Here is a 26,134-nt window from a genome sequence, read left to right on the forward strand (position 1 = left end):
CGGCGCGGGTGCGCGCGCACGCGGTGCGCCATGGCGGCGGCGCTGGGGCGGGCGGCGGGACGGGCGCTGCCGGGGCGGCCGCCGCTCCCGGCCCGCGGCTGCGGACACGCGGCGGGCTGGGACCAGCGGGAGCGCTCCTACTGGCGGGCGCTGCGGCGCCGGCTGCTGGGCCCGCCCGTGCCGCCGTTCGCCGCTCCGGTGCAGGTGGGAGCGCCGGTGCTGCGCGCCGCCGCCGCCGCCGTGTCCCCGGAGCAGCTGGGCGGCCCCGAGCTGCGGCGCCTGGCGGCGGCGCTGGCGGCCGGGCTGCGGAGCAGGCCGTGCCTGGGGCTGAGCGCTCCGCAGCTCGGGGTGCCGCTCAGGGTGTTCGCCGCAGAGCTGCCGCCCGCCCGCTGCGCCCGGTACCCGCCGGCGCTGCGCCAAGCGCACGGCATCGAGCCCTTCCCGCTCCGCGTCCTCGTCAACCCCGCGCTCCGCGTCCTCGACACGCGCCTCGTCACCGGCCCCGAGGGCTGCGCCAGCATCCACGGCTTCTCCGCCTACGTCCCGCGGCACTGGGCCGTCCATGTCTCCGGTACGGACCGACCCGCGCCTGCCCCTCCCTCACACGGTTCCCCCTTCTCTTCCATGGATCCCGCAGTCTCTCCCGGCTCCCCCCACTCTCACACGGTTCCCTTAATTCTTTGACGGATTCTCTGTTCTCTCACAGATCCTTCCATTCTCTCATGGATCCCCCCCTTCTCTCACAAATCTCACCACACAGTGAGGTCCCCCACTCTCACACAATCACCCTGTTCTCTCACACGGGCCCCCCTTTTTTCCCCTCAATCACCCCCTCAACCCCCTGCTACCCCGGCCGCAGGCGTGGACGAGCGCGGGGTGCCGGTGAGTTGGGAGGCGTCGGGCTGGGCTGCCCGGATCATCCAGCACGAGATGGATCACCTGGATGGGATCCTGTACATCGAGCGCATGGACCCGCGCACCTTCACCAACGTCAGCTGGATGGAGCTGCTGGACTGACCCGCCGTGCCCACACGCGCTGCCCTGCCCCTGCTGAAAGAACCAGCGCAGCTCTGGGGGCTCCCACTCAGCTTTATTGCAGCCAATACAGACCTGTGGCCTCAGCGTGGCTCTGGCCCTTCCTGCCCACACTCCCCGGGGCATCAGGAATTCCTTTGTGGGTCTAGTGACAACCTGCTGCTAAGGCTGTGCAGGGGACGGGCAGAGAGGGGATCCTCCCCTCTGGGGCTTGCTTGGGACTCGTGGTCACAGTGTGGGCAGCAGTTGGGCACAGCACATGGGGCACTGGGATGGGGCTGAGGGGAGCCCAGGAACTGCACAGGGGCACATGGGATGTGGGCTGGTGGGTATCATCAGCTGGTGGCTGCTCCATCCAAGTAGCCCCTGCTATAGGCACAAATTCCTGTCTGAGATGGTTGGAGTGTGAGGAACCCCCAGCCCCTTGGGACAGGCACAGGTCTTGGCCCTGGGTCATTGCATTTTGAGGGGTGGGAGGCTGGGCTTATGAGCCCCATAAGGTGATCAGAGCCCTTGGGTGGGGAGTGGTCGGGCACTGGCTGAAGCTCTCCAGATTGTTTTTATTTTCATATAAACAAGACAGAACCCAAAGCAGCATTAAGTTAAAAAATAAAAAAAGAGCAGGAAGAAGAGTGGGGTGCAGCCAGGGGCGGGACCCAGCTACCCAGGCCATGCTCAGACCCACCCCGTAGTGTGAGCCCCCGGGCCGTGTCCCCGCCTGCCGGGCGCTGCAGTGCAGTGGGGCAGGAGTGAGCGATCATCAGTCGGTTTGGCACGGCTGGGGAGGGGGGCACAGCGGGGCCTGCAGCTGCCCCAAAACCCCACACCCCCCCATGCCCCCCTCAACCTTCCTGTCCAAAGTCCTCCGTGAATTTCTTCACTTTGAGGAGATCCTCGTCATTGACGGTGGGGCGGGTGGTGGCCAGCGAGCGCAGCATGTCTGACTGTAATACAAGTGAGTGGGCACATGGGTCAGAGCAGGCAAGGGCACAGGATGGAGACCCCCATGACACTGGGAGACCTTTGTCCCACGGCAGCAGCACTGACCACAGGTGAAAGCTGCCTGGCAGACCCAAGGCCCTTTCCTGTCACCCAGCCATCCTCAAGGGGGCTCAGGACTTCAGGGGGGTAAACCGGGGGTTTGTGTTCACCCCCAGGAGCCACAGCCCTGCCTGGCGCTTGGACAGAGGATGAACAGGGAAGTGCCAGGCCAAAGCTGTGGGGACACTTACCATGCAGACAATGGGCTCCATCAGCTTGTCACTGGGCACCTCCATCCAGGTCATCTCCATGGCCCCAGGGTCGCCGGGCGAGCACGGTGTCAGGAGATCATCCACGAGGGCACCAGGGGTGGTGCGGGAGGGGCCTCGGACCTGCACAGAGCCAGTGGGTGGGGGGGGGCAGCAGCCACAAATCCCACCCTTGCCCAGCACCACCCTGGGCCGTGGCAGCCTCCGCTCACCTTCTTGAAGTGCGTGGCCGACTGCACCTTGCGCACGGGCTGCATCAGGGCGTCCCTCACGATGATGCTGATGTCGGCCCCCGAGTAGCGCTCGGTCTTGCGCGCGAGCTCCTGGATGTTGGCGTCCGTCAGGGAGTGCGGCGTGTTCCCCAGGTGCAGCCGGAACATCTGCGCCCGCGCCGCCTCGTCGGGCAAGGCGATGTAGATCCTCTTCTCGAACCTGGGGGCACCAGGGGTGAGCCCCAGTTCCAGCCCTGCTGGGGGGCTGGCACAGGGGGCTGCGTGTGGGGCTCACCTTCTCCTGATGGCCGAGTCCAGCACCCAGGGGATGTTGGTGGCACCCAGCACTAGGATCCCGTCGCTGCTGTTTCCCACGCCTGCAGTCGGATGGCTCAGTCAAAAGAAACTCCAGGGATTCTCTGAATGCCCAGGCTCTGCCTGCTCCCCCCCATCCCTGGGACGGGCCCCCACCCACCTTGCATCTGCACCAGGAACTCGGTCTTGATGCGCCGGGCCGCCTCACTCTCGTTCTCATTGCGGGAGCCACACAGTGAGTCCACCTCATCGATGAAGATGATGGAGGGTTTGTGTTGCCTTGCCAGCTCAAACAGGTTCTTCACCAGCCTGGGAACAAAGCAGGGGATGGGGTCTCCACTCAGAGACCCTCCTCAGCACCACCATGGCAGCCCCATGTTCCTCCCATCCTGGGAACACCATGCTGGCAGCGAGGGAAGTGCCACACCAGGGGCTGTGGGGCCCCTCAGGGGTTGTGGTCTCTTCTGGGACCCTGCTGGGGATTAAAGTCTAATTATAGGGTATCAGAGATTAATAATGTAGAGTTAAGTTTAATTATGTCTTGCTCACAGCTTGGTAGGGGTGAGCCTTCCTCCAAACTCACTGTAAGTGAGCTGTAAATTAATTCTGAGCATGGATAGATGGGAAACCTTTAGATAAGAGCTGCAGCTCTAGAGAGCCCCAAAGCTGCCCCAAGCTGGAGTATGAGAGCAGTTAAGACAAGGAGACAGAATCCAGTTAAGCGTTAGAAGACTCCTTGCTGTTGGACTGAGAGATCTGTAAATATGGGAGGCACAGGCTGTGAGGGAAGAGACCAGGGATTGCTTTGCTCAGACTCCCTCTCTGAAGGCACCAGCTCCAATTCTTTCCCAGCCCCATTACTGGGGTCCCCTGGTTCTGGTGGCCCCTGCCCCAGCCTGGACAGCCAGAGCACCAGGAGCCAGGCTGTGGCCACATCCCTGCTGCCAACTTACTTCTCACTCTCCCCCAGCCACTTTGACATCAGGTCAGAGGATGACACAGAGAAGAAGGTGGAGTTGTTGGCTTCGGTGGCCACAGCCTTGGCCAGGTATGACTTGCCAGTGCCAGGTGGCCCAAAGAGCAGGATCCCGCGCCAGGGCGTGCGCTTCCCTGCGGCAGAGAACGGGGTCAGGCCCCCCATCCCTGCTGAGAGCACCCAGGAGGGGTCACCTCCTGCACAGCCCCTGCCCACTGCCACGGCCTCACCTGTGAACAGGTGTGGGAACTTGATGGGCAGGATCACAGCCTCCTTCAGGGCTTCCTTGGCTGCCTCCAGCCCAGCCACGTCACTCCACCTCACGTTGGGCTTCTCCATCATGATGGCACCTGTGAGGGTGTGACTCTGCTCACATGGCCCCACAGAGATGGTGACCAGAGCAGTGAGAGTCCCCACCCACACCCCCAATCCCACCTCCCCTCAGCACTGCAGCTGTCTGGGGTGAACAGTCCACAAGAATGCACGCCTGGGCCCCAGTCCCACAGCCTGTCCCTCTCCCCAGAGCCACCCCTCAACAGGGCTGTCAGTGAATCCCCCCAACCCCAGAGGGTCGAGCTCAACACAGCCTCTCTCACCCATCAGCTGCTCCTGCAGCTTCTTCTTCTCAGGGTTCTCGCCCTCGCTGTCACTGTCACTCCTGGGGACAGGAGATAGGGTTCAGAGGTGGCACTAGCCCCGGTGTGGCAAGGGGCAGGACCCCTCACCCTCCTCGTCCCCCACGCACCCCTTGTTATCATTCTGTGTTTCCTTGACAGGCCTCTTGCCGTGCCTGTCCTTGCTCCGCAGGTACTCCTTCAGCTTCTCCGCCCGGTCCAGGTACTGCATGCACTTGGCCCTGATGCTCTCCTTGGCCTTGTCGCTGTGAGCCTCATCTGCAGGGACCGCAGGTGTCACCGAAGCCGCCCGAGCCCGGCGCCGCCCGCGCCCCCCGGCCGGACTCACATTTGATGGCGTGCAGGAAATACTCCACAGCGTGCTGGTACAGCCGCAGCGCCTCCTCGTAGTTCTTGGCCTTGTCCTCCTCGGTGGCTTTGGTGACCAGGTCGATGGCTTTCTGCGAGGGGGGGAGCGCCGTGAGCACCGGGCACCGGCGGAGCCCCTCCCCTCCGCCCGGGCCGGGCCGGGCCCGCTCCACCGGGGCTCTTCCGCTGCGCCCACGTCCCTCCCCGCCGCGCGGCACCGGGGCTCAGCCGGGCTCGGCGACCTCAGCGGGGCCCTGCACCGGAGCCGGGTGAGGCCTTTCCCGGCCGGCAGGCGCCGGGGCCCGGTGAGGCCTGTCCGCTGGGCCGTGCGGAGCCCCGCGGGAAGGGAGCGCGGTGTGGGCGCGGCCGGAGCCCCAGCCCCGTCCCGGTGGCCGCGGTCGGTACCTGCAGGGTGGACGTTGTCATCGCATCGCCCGCTGCGGCCGCTCCGGCGGCCCCGGGACGGCGGCGGCGGCGGCAGCGGCGGCGACTGCGGCTGCGCACGGCCGCGCGCCCCCTGCCGGCACCGGCGGAACCGCGCCGAGGGGCGGGGCCACAACCCCGCCCACGCACGGGCGTGTCCTGTGTGGCCACGCCCTTTGAAATATTTATTTGGGGGCGTGGTCTCGCGTAGCCCCACCCACTGAGGCCCCGCCCTGCGTGCCCCGAGTGCGCGCGAACGCCCCAAAAACACGTGAATACGTGTGTGCGTGTTCGTGTGTTTGTGTGCGCGTGTTCGTGTGTGTTTGTGTGTTTGTGTGTGCGTGTTCGTGTGTTTGTGTGTGTGTTTGTGTGTTTGTGTGCGCGTGTTCGTGTGTGTTTGTGTGTGCGTGTTCGTGTGTTTGTGTGTGTGTTTGTGTGTTTGTGTGCGCGTGTTCGTGTGTGTTTGTGTGTGTGTGCGTGTTCGTGTGTGTTTGTGTGTGTGTGCGTGTTCGTGTGTGTTTATGTGTGTTTATGTGTTTGTGTGTATATGTTCGTGTGTTCATGTGTCTGTTCATAAGTGTTTACATCTGCTTATGTGTGTGCTTGTGTGTTCATGAATGTTTACATGTTGGTGTGTGTTCATAAGTGTTTAGATGTGTTTACGAGTGTTGTACATGTGTTCATGTGTCTGTGTGTCTGTTTACGTGTTCATGTGTGTGTATATATTCATTTGTGTGTTTACATGTTCATGTCTGTCTGTGTATGTGCCCAGATACACACCCCTGTGTGTAGTGTTTGCACACACACTGTGCACACGTGTACAGTATTTACCTGTGCATACACACACACACACACACACCCTCCCCAAACACCTGCAGGTACCTGTACCCACTGCTGTACCCACTTGTCCCACAGCTGAACTGGCCCCGTTGCTCCTGCTGTAGAAGTTGCCCCAGCCCCCTCAAAAATCCCCATACAGACCCCGCCCCAGCTTCCCCAGAGACCCCCCCAGTCCCTCCATCATCCCAGAGACTCCCCCAGTCTCCCCAGCTTCCCCAGAGATCCCCCCATTCTTTCCAGAGACCCTCATTCCTCCCACCATTCCCACACCAGACTCAGTGAGATCCAGAGCCCCTGGAAAAGGCAATCTGATATAAATAGCGATTTACAAAGAATACAAAAATAGAAGAGGGAGGCAGCACCCCAAGCCAGCACCCCACAGGACCCCAGAGCACCCGTGGACAGCACAGCCCCCCAAAAGCAGAGAACCATGTGGGAGTTTGGCTGGGGGCACTGGGGTTCCAGAAGGAGGGGGGAGCCCTGCAGGCCTGTCCCACTGTGGCCCTCGCTGGGCCCCCCAACCCCCAGGGTGTGGGAGCTGCCCCCAAGGGGAGGGAAAGTACAAAAAGCGAAAAGTGCATCAATCTACATGTCCTGCCCTGGGAGAGGGGCACAGGGACAGCCCCGGCCCAGGGCAGAGACACGGCGTTTGTTCAGCCTTTGGGAGATTTGGGGGTCACTGCTGGAAGGCATGGGGGAGGACCCTGGGCCAGAGCACCCCCTTTGCACCCCTGAGTGCCCCCTGTAAGACAAATGTGTCCCCCCGGCCTGAGCAGGGCTTGGAGACCCTGTCATGCAGCAATGGGGGGTCCCACAGCCCCAGCCCTGTCCCATGTGGGGACAACGTGACCTCTTTGGGGGAAGCCCCAAGGCAGGGGGGACACTGGCTCCCCTGGACATGAGTCGAGGGCACCAGGGGTCCCCCAAAAAGGGAGGGACCAAGCTGGCCCCACTCCAAGGCACAGGTGGTGAGATCAGTGATGGTTTCAGCCCCAGGGGGATTAAAGCTGGTGTGTGTACCCCGACCCCCCCGGGGCTCTGGGGGGCCGGGAGCGCTGGTGTGGGGCAGGAGGGGCTCACCCCCCGCATTCCAGGCGGGTCTCACGGCAGCAATCCCAGCCCCAGCAAGGCACCGATGGGGCAGCAGGGGCTGGGGTCCCTCTGTGACCCCCAGCTGGTTGGTGACAGGGCGAGGGGCGGGGGCACCTATGCCAGCAGCCCCATGCGGGTGACTTTGGCCGAGAGGAAGGTGTGCAGCACGAAGACGATGGGCTTGGGGCAGGAGTGCAGGTCCAGCGCCTGGGGGGAGATGGAGAGTGGTGTCAGCCACCCCCACATCCCACTGCAGACACAGCACTGCAGGGCTGGGGGTTCCAATCAGCCAAACCCAGTGAGTCTGGGCAGCTGGGATGCTGCAGGGATGGGGAAAAGCAGGGGGAACCCCAAACCAGGGGTGAACCCGGTTGTCCCCTCCTCACCAGCTCCCCCTCAGGGCCCCCAAAATCCAGGTAGAGGGTCCTGATGCCGTCATCCGCAGACATCTTCAGCCGCTCGTAGGGGTAGCGGAACAGGACGCTGGAGCCTGGCTCGTCCCGGGAGATGGTGAAGCCGCCCTCGTAGTGGATGGAGAGCTGCACCTCCTGCCCGCCCAGCGTGCAGCCTGCGGGCACAGCTGCTGTCAGCCCTCCCTGGAGGGTCGGGGGGCAGCCAGGGGCTCCCAGCACCGCAGCACTCACCCACAGTCACCTCCTTGATGAGCTCGGCGGCGGCGTGGCAGCCCTGCACCAGGACACGCGTCCAGGCAGACAGGTCCCGGTGGGTCTCCACGCGGAACACGTGCATCTCCACGCCCTGGCGAGAGCCCGTCCGCGTGGCGAACGTCAGCTCCGAGCCCAGCGCGGGCGAGCGGCGCCCGGAGCCTGAGTGCACCAGCCTGCAGGGGAGGCAGAACCGTGGCGGTCAGGGGTGTCACCACCATGTCACCCCATCGGCGTTTTGGTGGTTCTTCCCTGCCGAGGGAGCCCAGCCCCAGCTCACCTGGTGGCCACCAGCGGGTAGCTGTGGCAGGGCGAGGCCCAGGCGTCCCTGGTCCAGGGCATCCCATCGTAGAGCAGCAGGTCCTTCTCTGTCACTGCCATGAGCACCGGCCGCCACTGCTGCCGCCCGCCGTCCAGCCGTGCCTGCCAGGGAGTGCCAGGGGCTGCAGGAACCCACCACAGCCCAGGAACCCAACCTCTGATGGTCAGATGGACCCCAGCCCAGGGGCTCCTAATTGCCAGGCAGCATCGACGGCACTGCCACGCTGGGAAACCAAGCTGGGAGCAGCCCCCAGGGAACCTGCTCACCACACTGCCAGGGCTGGCTGCAGCTCTCAGGCAGTGGATTCATGGAATAGGGAGGGTGTGATGAGGGGTTCCATCTGGAAAATCCCAGTGGAAGAAGGGGATCAGGGCAGGGGAAACGCTGCCATCATTGGGGCACAGCTGGATGGGAGAGCAGCAGAGTCAGTGCCCAGGCTGGGCTCCCTGGCTTCATCCACAGCCCCAGTGGCATCCTTGGCACATCCTGTTGGCACTGCCGTCCCTGGGAGCACCCTGCACATCCCATCAGTGCGTACCTGCTCAGCCAGCCAGGCGATGTGCTTCACCTCCCGGCCGCCAGCCGTGGGGCTGCCAGAGCCCAGCGTGGCATTGAGCTCGGCCAGGACCTGGGGCAGCAGCGCGGTGATGTTGGCGTGCAGGGCACTGAACCAGGCGTGGGCCGTGGCCGTGTCCCGGCACCGCAGCACCAGCGTGTTCCGGCTGTCCGGCGAGTGCAGCTCGATCAGCCTGAGGGGACAGGGACAGGGACAGGGACAGGGACAGGGACAGGGACAGGGACAGGGACAGGGACAGGGACAGGGACAGAGCCCGGGGTGGGACATCAACACTGGCTGAGTGAGCCCCTGCAGCACAGCAAACTGGCTGCACTGGCTCAGGGCTCCCACTGTACATTTCCCCCTGCCATGGCAATTAGCCCTCATTTTAAGGCAGAGGAGCTGCCAGAGCTCTGGGAAGGAACATGGCACAGCCCTGGCCCTGACTAAACCCTCTGAATTGTCCTTCCCCAGCACAGTGGGCACAGCAGGAGGTCATGGCCTCAGTGAGGGGCAGCCCCCAGCTGTGCCCAGGCTGTCCATGGGGTGCAGGGTCCCTCACACTGGCACTGGAGGGCAGACCCAGTCCTGCCCTGGGGTTCTCTGGGGAGCAGGATCTCCCACACAGGCACCCACCAGCAGCCCCTGCCCTCACCTGTTCTCCAGGTCAGGCATGCTGAGGTTCCGGGCAGCAAAGCACATCTTGAGAGGGATCACCTTGCGGTCACGGGGGCCCTGGTGCTGGGGGGACCCCGAGTCCTCGCTGCCACTCAGGCTGGGGGACTGCGGGGCCGCCCCCTCCCACGGCAGGTCTGACACCAGCGATGGCTTCTTGATGTATGGGGTGACCTCCCGCATGAACTTCACTGGGGGGAAGCGGGGGCACAGTCAGGCCTGGGGAGGGTCCTGCACCCCCCTGCCACAGCCCTGTGCCCCAGGGTTGATCTGATAGGGTGACATGACCCTCACACACCAAGGCTTGGAGGGTCTTGGTGGGGTCCCACCCTGTCTGGGTCAGGGATGTCCCGAGTGAAGGACGGCGCTGGCAGCTCATCCCGCTGCCGGCGCGGGTGTAGGAAGGGGAAGGCGCCGCAGGACAATGGTGCTGGGCAGGAGGTCAGGCTGCAGCCCATCCTGGTCCCATCCTGCCCTGCCGCTGCTGGAGCAGCCAGGACTGTGCCCGCCAAGTTTCCAGCACTGCTGGCGATGCTGAGCCGGCACTGCCGCTCACGCCCCAGCAGCACAGGGCGAGGAGGAGGGTGTGCAGCCAAGACATCCCGGCTCCGTGCGCCTCTCCAGGCCGGGAAGGAAGGAAGGAGTCACCAGCTGCAGCTCCTGCTCCCCCCGGACTGTCCCACCCCAGCACCACCCCGCTGACAGCAGCCCTGGACCCCCGCCCGGACACGGCTCTCGGCCGGCTCACGCCAAGCCCCGGCAGCCACGGCCAAGGGAGGGACGCGCTGGGGACGGAGATGGGGCAGTGAGAGGGAAAACCAAACCAAAGCTGCAAACAGGCTGAACTGCACCGGGAAGCAAGTGGTGAAAGGATCCTGGAGCCGGCACAATGCCACAGCCAGGCCCTCTGGAGGGGGAGCAACACTGGTGGTGGGGCCCAGGCTGTGCTGCTGCCAATCCTTCACTGCGGGGCTGCTGAGTGGGAAGGGGGAGCAAGGATGGGACAGCAGAGATCGGGAGTGGGCAGGAGAAACCAGCCCTTCCCACCAGCTCTGCTGAGCCACAGTGCTGCCACGAGGTGCCTGCCCTTGCTGTGGGCAGCACAGGAGTTAATATTAGCTGCCGCCGTGCTGATCCCGGGATTACCGCCGTCCCCGCACCCCTAATCCCGCTGCGGGGCCGGGCAGGGCAGGCAGCGCCGCAGGCAGCGCCTCGGCCGGCAGCTCCCGCTGCGGGGCCGCGCAGCAGATGTTTGCCAGATGTGGGCAGCTGCCTCCAGCACTGGGAGTGAGCTCAGCCCATGGGGCTCCAGCTCACGGAGCTGCGACCCTGCAGTGCAGGCACTGACCCCGACGGGGTCAGGAGGCTGCAAGGCCAAGCTGGGCAGCCAGCAGCACTGGAGCCTGAGTGTTGTGCAGGGCACTGCCAGAGGAGTGTGGCTGCCCCGTGGTGACTGGGAATGGTGGATGTCCAGGACTGTGTCTGCCCATGGTGGGGGGCAGCAGAACTGGCTCCCAGTTTTCACTGGAATGCATCCATGGTGCAGTCAGGACATGGAGCACCTTGTGCCAGCCAGCAGGCACACGGCTGGATGTGGGGTGGGGACACCGGCAACTACCCCTTCTGCTTCTGGCGAGCTGGTGACCAACACACAGCTGCACCAGCACTGCCACTGCTGCCCTGGCACAGGCAGCATCACCCCGGCACAGCCACTGCCGCCCCACCCACGCGCTCACCGCAGAGGAAACCCAGCTGTCGCCTGCACCCTGGCCCGTCCCGCTGCAGGAAGGCGGCTGCTCCAGCTGCACGGCAGTGCTGGCTGCACCCCGGGGCTGAGCCCCTGCACCCAGCAGGGAACACTGACCAGGTCTCCCTAAGCCTGCGCCGGGTGGTGCCCTGGGCAGTGCCCATGGCCGGCACTGCACCCACAGCTCCCTGCAGGGGCGGAAGGGCTCCCTCCCCCCAGGGCAGTAGACACCCTGGGGAAGTGCTTGGCGTGAGCCCTGAGGCCAAACCCAGCTCCCAGGATGGGTGACACCAGCCCCATGGAGGTGCTGGTGTGGGGCTGATGGTTTCCCCTCAACCACTGGCACAGAGCCTGGGAGAAGCTCTGGCACCTGCCAGGGTGGTCACAGCTCCAGGGCTGGTGAGGAGGGATGGGGCTGGATGGCATGGCCAGTGTCCCCCACCAGCTCCTCTCCAGGGCCTGCTGGTACCAGTTGACCACCAGATAGTCCCACCATGGCCATTGGTGACAGTCACAGTGAGAAGGAAATGGAAGGGAATGGAAGGGAATGGAAGGGCGAGGAAGGGAAAGGAAGGGAAAGGAAGGGAAAGGAAGGGAAGAGGCGTCTGCCGTGGCGCCCGTGCCCGTGGCGGAAGCGAGGGACAAACACAGCACGGGCTGGAGCTGCTGTGGGACAGGATCAAACGGCCGGGCAGCAGGAGGAAGGACGTGCTCAATCTGGCGCAGGGTCCCGTGGGGACTCTCACTCAGCAGCCCTGATCAGAGCACCAAGCCCAACGCTGCTGCTCCACCTCTGGGACTCTGCAGTGCCCCAGCTGTGGCCAAGCACCTCGTGCCAGGTGTGCCCACACTCGGGAGCCCAGCTGTGTCCCCTCATGCCAGTGCAGTGTGCCAGGAGCGTGTGGCAAAGCAGCAGCACCAGCCCCTCTCCCCTGTGCCCAACTGTGCTGTGTCCATGGAGCAGCCTCGTGCAGCGGAGGACAGATGGACATGCCAGGACACCAGGACAGTGTGTGTGGCACAGTCTGCCCCAGTCTGACCCCGGCCAGGGGCTCGTGTCCTCGCGGTGCCCCGTGGCACGAGCCCCGTGCCGCGCCGCTGGGCTGGGCAGGTCCTGCCCGAGCTTGTCGGGCTGCTGGGAACAGGTCGGGCAGGAGCCCGTGGCTCCGGCAGGCCAGTCCCGAGCCAGCTGTGCTGCGGGCACGGGGCCCGCGGGGACACCGAGCCTGCGGGGAGGCTGAGCCCACAGGGACATGGGCAGACCCTGAGCCAGCACCCGGGGTCACAGCCCTCCCCTGGGGACAACCAGCCAGCCTGGGACTCTGTCACCAGGCACAGGGGACAACCTGCTCAAGAGGATGCTACTGCCAAGTCTATCCTGGGGACCCCAGGTCTGTCCCCGGGGACCCCAGATCTGTCCCCGGGGACCCCAGATCTGTCTCTGAGGGATCCCAAGTCCGTCCTGGACGGACACAATCAGTGGAGAAGTCCCGTCCTTGTCCCGTGAGGGGTCCCCATCCTGCCACAGACGGAACACCCTGATTCGGGGTGGGGACACTCCAGGCCGTGTCCCCGTGTTTGGGGGCCCATCGTGGGCTGGGGGTTTTGGGGGTTTTGGAGGTACACACACACACATGCCAGGACTGGGGTGACTGGTGGGCAGTGGCGTCTCACACCCGGAAAAGGGACCCAAAGGGGGTCCGGGAGTCCGGTGACAGCGGCAGGAAGGTGTGGTGGGGCGGGGGAGCACCAGGGCGGGGGACAGGAGAGCACCGGGGGCCCGGACCGGGGATTCGGGGGGAGAGGAAGGGGTTTAGGCGTTACCTTCAAGGATGACCTCCCTGCCGGCTCTCTTCAGCGCCTGCACAGCTTGATCGTGGGTGGCATCGCGGAGATCGACGCCGTTAACAGCGAGGATGGCGTCGCCTAACCGGAGCGCCCCGCTCCTTTCCGCCGCCAATCCCGGGAAGATCCGTGAGATCAGCACCGGCATCCGATTCTCCCGACCTCCCTTAATGCTGATCCCGAGCCCTCCCGCCTCCGCTTTCACAACCCGCACCCTCCTCACGCCACCGGGCGCCGCCGCCTCCGCGTTGCCGTTCACCACGCCGTTCACCACCGACGGATCGCCGGTTCCCGGTTCCGCAGTTAAGCTCAGCGTTTCCCCGGTCAGTTCCGCCGACACGCGGACCCAGCGTTCCCGCAGGAGCAGCTCCAGCAGCCCCGTTTTACAAGCCCGGGTCCACACGGCCATGCCGCCGCCGCCGCCGCCGCCGCCGGTCACCGGGAAGGGGCGGGGCCTGGCTTGAGGGCGGGGCCTATGACCCCGCCCCCGCCCGCATGGCGCGCGGCGGTAGGCTTAGGGTTACGGGGGGGCCGCGGGGGGGCCGCCCCGCCCCCGACTGCGCTGCCACCAATCAGAGAGGTGGCGGCTGAGCCGCGCTGCTGTGATTGGTCGCGCCGGAGGGCGGGGCCGAGGAAGCCCCGCCCCCGCACGCCATATTTGGCGCCGAGATTTATTTCGCGCGCTGCGATTTATTTCACGAGCTGCGCTTTAAATCTCCCGTATTCTCTGGGGATCCCCGGGTTCTCTCCCTGTCCTGAAGGAATGACGCTTCCCAGCCCCATGCAACACCCACAGACCCTTGTCCTTAGGGAATGAGGCTCCCCAGCCCCAGGCAGCACCCACAGACTCCTGGGGAGGCAGAAGTCAACAATGGGATTAGACACTGAGGGAAAAGGGATGGAATTTGGGGTGTCACCTTGTACCCGCAGCGCTGGGGAGGAGAACTGGAAGGATATGAAGATCACGATGACATGACGGTGGTGTGACAATGGAGTCACGCACAAGGATGAGCCCTAAGCCTAGGCATGTACAGAACAGTGAGGTTTTATTCCTACAGCACCTTAAGAAAATTCTTACAGTGCCCCAGGAAGGCAGCACAGAGACAGTTCCCGAGGTTGGAGTGGCTTCCGCTTTCAGGTGCCAAATTTCTTCTGTTGGACAGGCAGAGGCAGCTGGGTTTTGAAGTCCATGATGGGTCGTTCCACCACAACCAGAGAGTTCTCGTCCAGCAGATCCATGAAGAGCAGTGGCTGCAAGGCAGAACATGGGGATCATGGAACCAGGTAATGGTTTGGGGTGAAAGGGACCTTAAAGGGGTCTTGTTTCACCCCTTGCCACAGGCAGAAACACCTTCCACTATCTCAGGTTGCTCCAAGCCCCGTCAAACCTGGACATTTCCAGGGATGGGGCAGCCACAGCTGCTCTGGGCACCCTCCCAGGAAACAATTCTATCCCACTATCCATCCATCCCTGCCCTCTGGCAGTGGGAATTCCCCCCTTGTTCAAAGACCCTCTCCAGAGCCTGAGCACCTCCCCAACACCATCACCCACTTGAAACTTCTTGCAGATCTTGAAGGCGTGGAGCTGCCGCTTCCTGGCCGTCTCTGGGAGCTGTTTCAGGGTGCTCTGGTTCATCAGGAGGGTGCTGTCGTCGGGCAGGGGCTGCGAGAGCAGGCAGAGCCCAGGTCAGTGCTGCCACAGGAACACCCCCCAGGCACCCCAAACCCTCCTGCCAGCTCACCAGGGACTTGTCGAGGACGCAGAGCAGGTAGGTGTCGTGGAGCAGGATGTGTGCGGGGTTCTTGGGGTTGAAGGTGATGTGTGTGATGGGCGAGTCCCGCTCCAGCCAGGTGCGGTGCAGCCCCCGGCTCTGCACGGCACGGCTCCAGCTCGTGTACTGCTTCTCGGGGATGCAGAACTCCAGCAGCTGTGCAGGCAGCAGGGACAGGGCGGCTCAGGGTGGCTGCTCCTCACAGCACCCCCATGCCAGCTCCCTGAGCCAAGCCAAAAAGCCCTGGAGACAGAGGCACAGGGGAGGGAGCAGAGCCCCACCAGGAGAGTTCCTACCTGCTGGTCCGAGTAGGCGATGACGAGGTTGTTGGTGCTGGGGTGGATAGCGAGGGCTGACACGGCGCAGTTGTAGGCAGGCACCATGCAGTGATGCTGCAGAGGGGACAGTGCACTGATGGGACCACTCTGACACCTCTGCCACACACCCACCCCTGAGCAGAACCTCGGGGACTGCCTATGACCCCCTTCCCCACACACCCCCCCAGCCCTGTGCAGAGATGCAGTGATGCCTCTCAGAGGGTCCCTGTCTGCTGAACCCCCCACCCCTCATCCCCTGAGGCTGAGGATCACTCCCAGGCCCACCTTGAAGCATTTCAGGTTGTAGATGTGGATGGCCCAGTCGCCGCTGACAGCTGCCAGCCAGTGCCCGTCCGCGCTCGGTGCCAGCAGGTAAACAGCCTCAGAGCAGCCTGCAGAGACCCTCGGGCTGAGAGGGCTGCTGGGAGCCCCAAACCCCCAGGACACCCCACCCCACGTCCCCCCTGATTGTCTGCTTCCAGGCCATAAAGGCACAAACACCCCCAGGACAGACCCATGCACCCCTCAGGAAAGGGGAAGACCTCCCCTTTGCACCCACAAGGGAGAGAGATGTGGGGCCCAGGAACCCCCAGAACCACCCCAGCTCCCCCCAGCCCACACCTGAGGGTGGCTGCAGCGTGTGCAGGTGTTTGCAGCCCCCCGGCTCCAGCAGCTGGAAGACGTGGACAGATCCTCGAGCGGAGGCGACAAAGAGGCTGTCGGAGCTGGCGGAGAACTGGAGCTGGTAGGCTGGAGGCAGCAGCTTGGGCACTTTGGGGACCTGGGAGTGGGGAGAACACAGCCCTGGCACCCACCCCACTGTCACCCACAGTCCCCACGAGTGACACTGGCCATGCCAGCCCCCAGGACCCCACAGCCCCCCAACCCTCTGACCTTCCTGAGGCTGACGCCGTCCCCGTCACAGCGCACACGATACAGATGGAAGCGGGAGGCCGTGGAGTAGCCAATCCAGGTGCCACAGGGTGAGACGCAGCTGCAGTAGATGTGCTCCGGGCCCTGGGAACACCACAGGATTAAGGGACCTGAGGGACCCCCAGAGCCCAGCACATACCCCTCAGCTGCCCCAGGGACACCCCAGTCCTCTCAGCCCTACCTTGCTCTTGAGCTGCACGAGGTGCTCGGGCATCCGGCACAAGGAAAGGACCTCGCCGTCCTTTCCTGGAAAAGAAACCATCAGTGGTAGTGGAAAAACCACACGGGGCTCTTTGAGCAGCTGGGGATCACAAGGGAGTGCCTAGACCCTTCCCTGAGGCCCAGGACAGCTCAATCCCAAAATCCTGTTGGCAGCAGCCAACACTGGAGAGCTGCACCTGTGACTCACCAGTCTCCTCAGTGGAGCCAAGTCTCCAGAGCTCCAGGTACTGGGAGAACTGGAAGAGGAGCAGCCGGGCTTTCCTGGCGCAGGAGACGAGGCGTCGCTGTGTGGAAAAGCGGGCAGGATGTCACGGACCCACAGCCTGGCACAACGGGCTGGGGCACTGCTGGAATGCCCTGGGGTGCTGCAGACTCCGCAGCGGGGGAGAGCAGGGAAATCAGGTCCCGTGGGATGGGAGCCTGCAGATGGAGACTCAGCAGGACCAGCAATACCAGCCTGACAACTTCCACTGCTCCTTGGCAGGAGCCTCCAGGTGTGCCAGGAAAGGGGACAGAACGTGGCAGAGAAGGGACCCAGGGACAGGGAAGGAACCCTGGCAGGGCAATGAGGACATCTGGAGGGGCAGGGAGAACCAGCCCTGCCAGCCCCAAGACCCTACTCCATGCATCACTCACGTGGGGGAAGGTGAATTTTCGGAGCACTGCATCGTAGCCCTTCTTCTGCACCTTCTCCATCAGCGGGCGGATCACCAGCTGGGCATCCAGGCCTGGAAACCAAGCACAGGTCAGCTGGACTGGTTCTGGGAAGGGAGATCCAGCCTAATCCCAGTGCCACCGGCAGTCCTACCCCCGGAGATGAGGGCGGTGGGGCTGTGTGCCACGGCCCGCACATCGTGGCTGTGGAACTGGAAGGGCTTTGTCCGCACCCAGCGCTTCTCCTGCCCGCCCAGAGTCACTGGCAGCAGCTGCAGCTGGTAGGTGGCCCCGGTCGAGGTGCCCACGATGATGCTGTCCTCCTTCTGCAGAGGAAAACAGGATGAGGTTCTGGGAACAACGGGAAGGCACTGCAGGGAGGCACAGAGCCCAGCAGCTCCAGCTCCCTGTCAGCCTGGGGGGACCTGGGGCTGTCACCCACCTCTGACACGGCCAGCGAGAGCGCGGCCGAGGTGCTGACGGTGTGGGACTCTGCCAGCGTGCCCTGCTCCCAGTCCCAGAACTGCACCCTCCCAAAGGAGTCAGCACTGACCACGGTGCCACTGGACAGGAAGGCGATGGCCCACACCACGCACTCACGCTTGGCCTTCTCCACGTGGTGGTTCACCATGACCCTCTGCACCGTCTGGCCTGCAGTGAGAGAAGGTTGGGGATGGCCAGGGGATCCCCTGGTGTGCAGCGGGGCTGGTGGGTGCCAGGGGATGGGATGGGATGGGATGGGATGGGATGGGATGGGATGGGATGGGATGGGATGGGATGGGGATGAGATGGGATGATGGGATGGGATGATGGGATGGGATGGGATGGGATGGGATGATGGGATGGGATGATGGGATGGGATGGGATGGGATGGGATGGGATGGGATGGGATGGGATGGGATGGGATGGGATGGGATGGGATGGGATGGGATGGGATGATGGGATGGGATGATGGGATGGGATGGGATGATGGGATGTCCCCTCCCGGGACAGGAGATACCTGAAGTGACGTCAATCACACGGAAGAAGTCGATGGAGCCAGCCACGATGTGAGTGCCCGAGGGGTGCCAGGAGAGGCACAGGACACGGCCTGGGGAGGGAAGCTCCATGTGAGCCCGTGGGCTCGCAGCCCATCGGTCACCAGAGGCACAGAGGGATGGTGCTGCAGCCAGGACCCACCTTTCCGCCTGTCCAGGTTCCGCTCGAACTGGATCCCGCCAGGAACGACTTGGAAGATCTTAACAGAGCCGTCCTCGCAGCCGATCTGCGGGGGTCGGGATCAGCGCGGGGCGCAGCGGGACCTCCCCCCGCCCCGCAGCCGCTCCGGGCGGCACTCACCGCCAGCTGCGCGCCGGTGCCGCTGGCCACCATGCTCCAGATGGGTCCCCCGCCGCCGTCCACGCCGCGGGCCGCGCTCAGCCCCGACAGGTCGTACTCGGTAATGTCCCCGCTGAGCCCGGCCCCGAACAGCCGGTCCCCGACCGCCCAGCACAGCGACTCCACCGACCGCGACTCGTGCCCGGGGATCACCTGCGCGGGCACCGGGTCACACCGCGGCACGGACCGGGACCGCCCGGGCCGCACCAGCAGCGCCAGATGAAGCCCGGTACAGCCTCGGTGAGGCTCGACACAGGCCCGGTAAGGACCCGTAGGGCCAAGGAAAGCCTGGTCCCGGCTCGGTACGGCCCGGCTAGGCTCGGTACAGGCCCAGGACAGGTTCGGTGCCGATAAAAGGACCAAGTAAGCACGGTACGGGCTCGGTACGTGCCCGGTACAAGCTCGATAAGGCCCGGTACAGCACTGTACAGGCCGGTACAGCTCGGTACGGCCCCTCACCTTCTCCTGGAAGTAGTTGGCGGCGAAGTTGTACACCTCGACGGCGCCGTCGGTGCGGGCCAGGGCCAGGCGGGGGCCGCGGGGGTGGCAGGCGAGGCAGCGCACGCCCGCCGGTACCAGCCCGAAGAACCGCACCCGGTGCACCTCGAACTCTCCCATGGCGCTCCGCCGGCCGCGCCGCCGCTGCGCTCCCGGTGCCGGTGCCGGTCCCGGCCCCGCTCCGCCCCACGTGCGCGCGGCGCGCCGGAACCGGAGCTGCCCCGGGCCCGCGCGGACCGGAAGCGGAAGCGGCGGCGCGGCGGGAGATTCGGGCGCTGCCGCCGGCGGCTGCGGGAGCGGGGCCGGGGCGGCGGGGCCGGGAGCGGCCCGGGGTGAGCGCACGGTGCGGGCGGGAGGGATCCGGCCCCGAGAGATCCGACAGACCCGCCCGGGCCGTTCCCGCGGCACCGGCGCCGCTGGAGGGCACCGGCACCCCGCGTTACCGGGGCCGGGTCTGGGGGGCCCGCGGAAGGGATCCGGTCCCGGGGGTCTGGGGTGTCCGGGGGAGGCTGCAGGGCCCATAGCGGGATCTGGGGGTTTCTGGGCAAGGGGGGCTCTGGGACCGGGGTGAGGATGGGGATGGGTCTGGGGGCTCGGGGCTGGGGGCTGGATCTGGGGGGGCAATAGGACCCGCTGCGGGTCCTTGGGGATCTGTGGGGCCCCAGGGGGGCTGGAGGGCCTGGCGGGATTCTATAAAGCCTGGAGGGAATGATCTCGGTGTCTGTGCATGGGGGGTCTGTGGGGCTCAGGGGCAGAATTTCATCCTGGGGCCCCCAGAAGGGAAGGGCCAGGGGCTCCTGCTCCCCCACCCACCCCCCTGCCCTGAATGTGTCTCTGCAGCCCCCGGCAGAGCCCAGCATGGTGCAGATCGTCATCTCCAGGTGAGCCCCATGGGTGTGGTCCCCGTGGCCCCTGTGCCCCCGGAGCCTCGGTGACCCTCCCCCTCTGTCCCCAGCGCTGGCACGGGGGCCCTGGCACAGTGGGTGCTGGTGGAGCTGCAGGGAGAGGTGCAGCCCCGGCAGAGCGGGGACCTGGCTGGGAACCTGCTGGGAGACCTGCACTACACCTGTGAGGTGAGGCTGGACACTGCTGGGACCTGCTGGGCACAGCCCAGCCCAGCCTCACCCTCTGCTCCCCCCAGGGCGTGCCCGTGCTCATCGTGGGTCACCACATCCTCTATGGGAAGGTGGTGCAGCTGGAGAAGCCGTTTGCTGTGCTGGTGAAGCAGGGAGGGGCTCCCCAGCCCAGCCCCTCAGCGCCCCACGGCCACTACACCGTCACTGCCCTCATCAAAACCAAGCTGCTCTTCAAAACACGCCCCAAGCCCATCATCACCCACGTGCCCAAGAAGGTCTGAGGGGAGGATGTGGGCTATGAACTGTCATCTGCTGCTGCAAAGAGCAGCAGGGACTTGGGGAGACCCAAGACCTGCACAGGGAACTTTGGGGCTGCTGGGTGCTGTGTCTAGGCACCCAGAGCCCTTCCTGGATCGCTTGTCCCCCACAAAATGACTTTTCAGGGAGCAGCCAAACTTTTGGCCACAGACCTTGTGGATCATCCCTGGGGACTTCACTCCTGGTAGGCAGGGACTGGGCAGGTGTGTCCAGCCCAGGGGCTGCCCACAGTGTCCAGCAGCTCCCAGGGATCCATGGAGGTGCCAGTGTGGAGGTGTTTCCTTCTACTCCCTCCCTGCAGCTATAGGGACACCAGTGCCACACAGGGACTCAGGACCAACCTCCCTCAAGTCGGGCAGGGGGACCAGGGACCCTCCCCCAAACACACCACGAGTCCTCACTTCAAGTCTTTATTTCCACAATTCCATCAGGATATAAAAACCAGCTTTTTCCGCCCGAAATATGGAAAAAAATCCCCCTGGCAGGTTCAAAAATAAATAGATTTACAAACCGTCTGCGACAATACCAAAGAGCTACAAAAGTCTAAAAAACCTTGTATTAAATTAAACAAAAACCAGCTAAAAGCTCCATCATAGAAAGGAATTTTTATCCAAGTCCTGAAAAAAGGACGCACAGGTGAATTCCCTGGGGAGGGGAAAGTTGGGAAGCACCTTGCCTAAAATCCCCATCTTCCCACTGTTGGGAAGGGAGTGGGGTGGGAGTGATGGGCTGTGGGTTGGCCAGAGCTGTGACATGACCCCAAAGGGTCTCCAGCAACACTCTGGCCAGCACACAGCCCCCCCAATTTTGCCAGTTTCTCCATGCCAGGGTCCCCCCTTGGCTCTTTGGCAAAGCTGAAGGACCCTGCTGCCCTGGAGCAGCCAGACCCCCGAAAGGCCTGGGGGCTCCCCGTGGGTACGTGCCTGCACGCAGCCGTGGGGCAGAGGCAGCACCATCCAGCAGTGCCAGCACCATGTGTGTCCTGGGGGTGGGAAGTGCTGTAGCACCATGGAGGTGGGACTGAAATCCCTGTAAAAAGCACCGGAGGGTGGAAAATTCTGGAGTGGGGTGTGGGGAGCGCGGCCAGCGGCGCTCCACACCAGGATGCTCCATAGGGCACAGCTGGGATGTAGCTGGCAGCACCTGGCTGGGTGATGGGCAGCCCTGACTCGGCTTCTCTGTGGCCAGCTTGGGATGGAAAAATGAAAATATAGGTAAAATGTACATCTTAATAAAGAAAAAAAGCCAGATTTCAAGATCTGATGAGAAATGCCAAGGGTTGGGAGCGCTCAGCGCTGCCCAGCAGCTCCGGGATTGGGAAAAAGGGGAGTGGGGGTGTTCACTCCAGCTTGTGGGATCACCCCAGCACCTGGTGGTTCTGGGTGGGCACACGGGATGACCCTGGCACAGCACCACCCCAGGGTCACACCTCAGTGAAGACCAGCCCACACTGCTCCTGCCTCTTGCCGCAGCGGCGGGCGACGATGGCCAGGTAGAGGGTGAGCAGGGCTACCCAGTAGCAGGCATAGAGGATGGCACCTGAGACCAGGAAGGCCACCTCGGTCTCGCTGAAGAGGTCCTGGCTGTAGGCGGTGTAGGCCAGCCCGCCCAGCAGCACCGCCACCCACACCGACACCGGCAGCAGCCCCACAAAGTTCACCACGATGGTGCGGCGCCCTGAGGTGCCCCAGCCCGACTTGTTGATGGTGGCAATGGCGAAGATTTTGGCGGGCAGCAGGCTGGACATGTAGAGCAGGGCATAGAGGGACATGAAGATCATCTCGGCGTTGCCACGCAGGAAGCAGGCGTAGGTGGCCTTGATGACACCCACCAGCTGCACCGTCAGCAGGAACAGGAGGATGTTCCAGACGCGGCCGCGGTAGAAGAGCTGGATGACGGTGGCGATGAGGAAGAAGGGGAAGAAGCCGGTGACCACCGACTCGTAGGTCATCCAGAGGTGATGCTTGTGGAACCAGAGCGCGTTGTAGAGCCACTCGCGGAAGTAGGACTTGCTCCAGCGGGTCTGCTGGTTGAGCCAGCGCAGGTACCGCGTGGGCGTCTCCGTCAGGCACTTGGAGCGAGCCGTGTACTTGGTCCGGTAGCCCAGGCTGAGCACGCGGTTGGTGAGGTGCCGGTCGTCCCCGAAGCTGCACTTGGTGCCCAGGAAGGTCTGGTGGTACCAGTCCTCGAGGAACTGCTGCAGCAGCGCGTTGCGGTACATGCCCAGGGGGCCGCTGATGCACTGCACGCACCCGAAGTACGACTGGCACGCGCGCTCCACGTTGAAGGCCATCCAGTACCGCACGCTGCTCAGGAAGGAGAGCCACGAGTCGTACTTGTTCAGGATCTGGGGAGGGGATGGGGTGGATGTGAGCGCCGGCAGTGCTGCAGCCCCTGGCACCCCCAGCCCTGCCCTCGCCAGGGTGCCCTCCCTCGCGCCAGGGTACCTGGACATCGCCGCCGACGCCGCCGACGTGGGGGTCGGCCTCCAGGATGCGGAGCATCTCGGCGGTGCAGGCGGGGTCCAGCACCGTGTCTGAGTCACACACCTGGGGGCAGAGGGAATGTCGAGCCCTGCTCCCGCCGCCCACGCGCGCCCGGCAGACAGCCCAGCCCACAGCCAGGCAAGCCTGAGCCATGGACGGCGAGACCAGGCAGAGCCCCGGAGACCGGCAGGCGATGGCAGGGAGCAGAGCACCCGGTGGTACCGGGGCACCGCTGCCCAGGACACCCATCTCTGGCTGCTGGCACTGAGGCAGGACCTGTCCCAGTCACCATGTGTGACTGTCCCACGAGATGACAACATAGCAGGCCGTGTGCTCAGGAGGTGATGGGACACCCATGGGCAGCAGTGTGGGCAGGGCTCAGCACCTCAACCACCCCAGTGCAAGTCACCCCCAGCCCTGGTGACACATGGCCAGTGCACGGGGCCAGATCTGGTGCTGGGCACCCAGGTGCTGCTGAGGATTCCACCCACAGCTCCCCACCTGGCCACTCAGGCAGGACACTCACTGCCCACATCCCCCCAGCCCATGCATGCACCTGGATATAGTCCACGGAGTCTCCGAGCGCCCGGAAGGCCGTGTACATCACCTCCCGCTTCCCGCCCCACTTCTGGAGGATGCAGGAGTAGGTGTTGCTGCGGACCAGTGCCTGAACACGGGCCAGCCCTTCCCGCAGCCCGGCCTCCGTCTCCCCCTCGCCCCGCGAGTGGAAGTTGCTCTTCCAGATGTAGCTGCCCGAGCGCTCGGAGCCCATCACGTCGTGGAAGATGTCCAGCATGTAGGTGTCGTCGGGGCCGTTCCCGTCCACCACCATCACCACTTTGAGGTCGGGGAAGGCGATGCGCTTGACGGAGCGTAGGCACTTGGTCAGGTAGTCGGGATCCTCCTGGAAGGCGGCGATGCAGAGAGCCACGGAGCGCCCCGGCCGCACCGGCTGCCCCTCGCCCCGCATGCGCCGGTGCTCCAGGAAGGCGAAGAGGCTCTGGATGAAGAGGTGCAGCCCCAGGATGGCCCCGTAGAGCCCGAAGGAGAGGTAGTGCTTCTCCGTGTGGATGAACTGGTACCCTGTGACGTAGGCGGCCAGGATTCCCCCCAGCACCGCCACGGCGAAGAGGCTGGTCCCCACGACACGCAGGGCCGTGGAGAGGCTCCCTGGCATCTGGGGGGACATGGGGCACCATCAGGGCGGGGAGACATCCTCCCCATCAGGTCACCCAGAACGCAAAAGCGGGGTGGTCCCGCTCCTCTGCTGTCCCACGGCCACCCTGTCGCTCACCAGTCACTGATTTGGGGGTGACACCTTCTCAGTGCCTCCACGGGGCCAGAGGAGGTGCGGGGGTTCCCCACACCCCACAGTGCATGGTGCCAGGTGAGGTGTAGGGGTGCCAAATACCCCACCGTGTGCAGTGCCAGCACCCCCCATCCACCCGGGCAGAAGCACGGCCGCTTGCAGGCGATGGCTGGGCTGGAGGACAGGGAAGGGCACGGGGATGTCAGGGACCAGCGTGTCCCCGGGGAAATCACGGCCGCCCAGAGCGCTCCTCCACCCCGAGCGCATGCGGTGGGACCCCCGGCTGCAGGGATGGCAGCAGCCAGACCCGCACCCCGCTGCGGGATGGGACGAGCAGCGCGGGCGGGACGGGACTGCGGAGCTGCACCGGGACGCGGGTGCGGGGTGCGGGCAGCTGGGGGGTGCACGAGCACGTGCGGGGTGCGGGCAGGGCGCAGAGCCAGACCCAGGGACCCCCGGCGGCACCTCCCGGGCAGCCTCCTCCGGCTTCCCCCGGTCCCGCAGCCCCCGGTGCTCCCGGCTCCTCCCGGTCCCGCAGCCCCCGGCGCTCACGACTGCCCGTTACCCCCGGCCCCGCCGCCTCCGGTGCTGCCGGTCTCACAGCACCGCGGGGACACCCCGAGCCGGCACCGGCGGGGCCGGGAGGGAGAACGAGGGACCGGGACTCACCGTGGAGGTGCCGGTGGTGGTGCCGCCGCTCCCCACCCGCCGCCGCCGCTGTGCGCCCGGCCCGGCCCGTGCGGCCCCTTTATACCGCGGCGGGGCCGGCACCGCCCGCAGCCCGCGGCGGCCCCGCCCGACACCGGCACCGGCACCGGCGGCACCGCCCCCGGCACCAGCACCGGCACCGGCTCCAGCTCCGCCCGCAACCCCCGGGAAACCGCCCCGCACCGGCAGTACCTGGCACCGGCCCCAGCCCCGCACTGCGGGAGTGATGACCGGCACCGGAGGCACCGGCATCAGCGGCACCAGTGCTGCACCGGCGCTGGCACCATCACAGGCATGACGGCACAGCCGCGATACCGGCAGCACCGGCAGCGGGTCTGGTGCTGCACCGGAACCGGCATCACCATCACCCGGCACCGGCATCAGGCGCCGCGGGCACCGGCAGAGCCCCGGGCAGGGACCGGCCGCTCCATTCCCCCGGCCCCTCTCATGACACCCACGTGTCACCTTCCCGTGTCACCGTGTCCCCCTCGGCATAAGCCACCCGTGTCACCCTGTCACCATGCCCGGTGGGTGCCGGGGCTGGACCAGGATCATCCGCAGCACTTTGTCCCTGTGCCGGCGGGGTGGCAGAGAATAACCAGCTCCTGGAGGGGCCATTCTGAGTCTGCAGCAGGCACAGCCTCGACTCGGGGCTCAAATTCAGCACTTTTGGGCTTGTCACCCCAATAGTGTCCTGCTGTGCTGGGAGCTGGGTGCGAGGAAATGCGGGGATGGCGCCGGAGAATCCAAGCACCAGGAGCTGGGAAAGGGGATCCCTGCAGCAGGAGCCGCCCGTGCAGGCGGATCCCCCTCGCTGACACCGCCGGCGCTGTGGTGATGTTGTCTGGGAGCTTCCCCAGCGCCTGGAGGCAGTGGGGAGGAACAGGTGAGCCCACGGATGGGACAGGGACATGCCAGGACCCTCGGCACTGCCAGCAGGGCTCCCACACAGCCTCGGTGGGACTGAAACCCGGCACAGCAGGGCCAGACTGGCACGGTTGTGCCTGTGCCACCACCACGGTGCTGGGACAGGGGACAGGGGCAGAGTGTCTGCAGCTCTTCTTGTGCCCTCATCAGGGACTCCTCGCTTTCACTGTGCCTGTGGCTGCTCCAGGTGGAAACCAAACTCTCTCCACCTCTGGCACAGCTGCTGCCTTGCTCCCAGAAGCAGGAGAGGCAGACACATTCATGCTCCTGGAGGCAGGATGGCTGAACAGTGCACAACCAGTGCATCAAATCAACAGACTTTTCATTCAATTCCTCCTCTGCCATTCACAGCAGCCCTGGCCAGGCACTGCTGCTATAGGAGCATCCCAGTGCATGCTTGTGATCCAATACCAGCACTAGGAGTGATGAGGAGGGCTTGCTCCACTCTTGAGTGAGGAGAATTGGCTCCTGCTGCTCGTGAACCCACAGCAAGATATGGCAGGGTGGGGACATGGCCAGGACTCCCAGCCTTGCAGGGAAGGGTGTGCCAGACCCCTACCCCATTTGGCAGCACACAGGGCAGATTGGAAACGGGCCCTGG

At 64.8% G+C, this 26,134-nt stretch overlaps 6 protein-coding genes across 7 annotated transcripts; 2 read left to right on the forward strand and 4 right to left on the reverse strand.

Annotated features, from left to right (window-relative positions):
* Window positions 1-30: 30 nt before the first annotated feature.
* On the forward strand, window positions 31-1,121 carry PDF (peptide deformylase, mitochondrial; the record flags this gene model as incomplete). The annotated part of the gene is made up of 2 exons (XM_079316426.1): window positions 31-571; window positions 860-1,121. The coding sequence occupies 2 exons, from the start codon at window positions 31-33 to the stop codon at window positions 1,015-1,017; spliced, it is 699 nt and encodes a 232-aa protein (XP_079172552.1). The 3' UTR covers window positions 1,018-1,121.
* Window positions 1,122-1,575: 454 nt separating this feature from the next.
* Window positions 1,576-5,331, reverse strand: VPS4A (vacuolar protein sorting 4 homolog A). The gene is made up of 11 exons (XM_079316425.1): window positions 5,177-5,331; window positions 4,752-4,863; window positions 4,534-4,681; window positions 4,385-4,446; window positions 4,019-4,138; window positions 3,766-3,922; window positions 2,973-3,121; window positions 2,793-2,874; window positions 2,498-2,717; window positions 2,268-2,408; window positions 1,576-1,979 (listed from the first exon to the last, which is right to left on the reverse strand). Exons 1-11 carry the CDS (start codon window positions 5,195-5,197, stop codon window positions 1,878-1,880), a joined length of 1,314 nt encoding a protein of 437 aa, XP_079172551.1. The 5' UTR covers window positions 5,198-5,331; the 3' UTR covers window positions 1,576-1,877.
* A 995-nt stretch (window positions 5,332-6,326) lies between these two features.
* Window positions 6,327-13,404, reverse strand: SNTB2 (syntrophin beta 2). The gene is made up of 7 exons (XM_079316095.1): window positions 12,916-13,404; window positions 9,325-9,535; window positions 8,652-8,862; window positions 8,072-8,214; window positions 7,771-7,967; window positions 7,513-7,694; window positions 6,327-7,333 (listed from the first exon to the last, which is right to left on the reverse strand). Exons 1-7 carry the CDS (start codon window positions 13,343-13,345, stop codon window positions 7,241-7,243), a joined length of 1,467 nt encoding a protein of 488 aa, XP_079172221.1. The 5' UTR covers window positions 13,346-13,404; the 3' UTR covers window positions 6,327-7,240.
* Window positions 13,405-13,965: 561 nt separating this feature from the next.
* Window positions 13,966-18,935, reverse strand: UTP4 (UTP4 small subunit processome component). The gene is made up of 16 exons (XM_079316229.1): window positions 18,671-18,935; window positions 18,173-18,364; window positions 18,014-18,098; window positions 17,835-17,924; window positions 17,277-17,485; window positions 16,989-17,160; window positions 16,817-16,908; window positions 16,368-16,464; window positions 16,140-16,204; window positions 15,920-16,042; window positions 15,647-15,806; window positions 15,311-15,417; window positions 15,005-15,100; window positions 14,679-14,864; window positions 14,489-14,599; window positions 13,966-14,187 (listed from the first exon to the last, which is right to left on the reverse strand). The coding sequence occupies exons 1-16, from the start codon at window positions 18,827-18,829 to the stop codon at window positions 14,071-14,073; spliced, it is 2,061 nt and encodes a 686-aa protein (XP_079172355.1). The 5' UTR covers window positions 18,830-18,935; the 3' UTR covers window positions 13,966-14,070.
* A 17-nt stretch (window positions 18,936-18,952) lies between these two features.
* CHTF8 (chromosome transmission fidelity factor 8) lies at window positions 18,953-20,633 on the forward strand. The gene is made up of 4 exons (XM_079316232.1): window positions 18,953-19,041; window positions 19,550-19,590; window positions 19,665-19,782; window positions 19,851-20,633. Exons 2-4 carry the CDS (start codon window positions 19,568-19,570, stop codon window positions 20,064-20,066), a joined length of 357 nt encoding a protein of 118 aa, XP_079172358.1. The 5' UTR covers window positions 18,953-19,041; window positions 19,550-19,567; the 3' UTR covers window positions 20,067-20,633.
* On the reverse strand, window positions 20,501-24,614 carry HAS3 (hyaluronan synthase 3). 2 transcript variants are annotated; one of them, XM_079316231.1, is made up of 4 exons: window positions 24,568-24,614; window positions 23,146-23,766; window positions 22,551-22,652; window positions 20,501-22,450 (listed from the first exon to the last, which is right to left on the reverse strand). In XM_079316231.1, exons 2-4 carry the CDS (start codon window positions 23,764-23,766, stop codon window positions 21,527-21,529), a joined length of 1,647 nt encoding a protein of 548 aa, XP_079172357.1. In that variant the 5' UTR covers window positions 24,568-24,614; the 3' UTR covers window positions 20,501-21,526. The 2 variants fall into 2 exon arrangements, with proteins under 2 accessions (XP_079172357.1, XP_079172356.1); XM_079316230.1 differs by lacking the exon at window positions 24,568-24,614 and having other exon boundaries at window positions 23,146-24,112.
* Window positions 24,615-26,134: the final 1,520 nt, after the last annotated feature.

The sequence above is a fragment of the Erithacus rubecula genome (genome assembly GCF_903797595.1).
Source record: "Erithacus rubecula genome assembly, chromosome: 12".
NCBI classification, from domain to species: Eukaryota; Metazoa; Chordata; class Aves; order Passeriformes; family Muscicapidae; genus Erithacus; species Erithacus rubecula.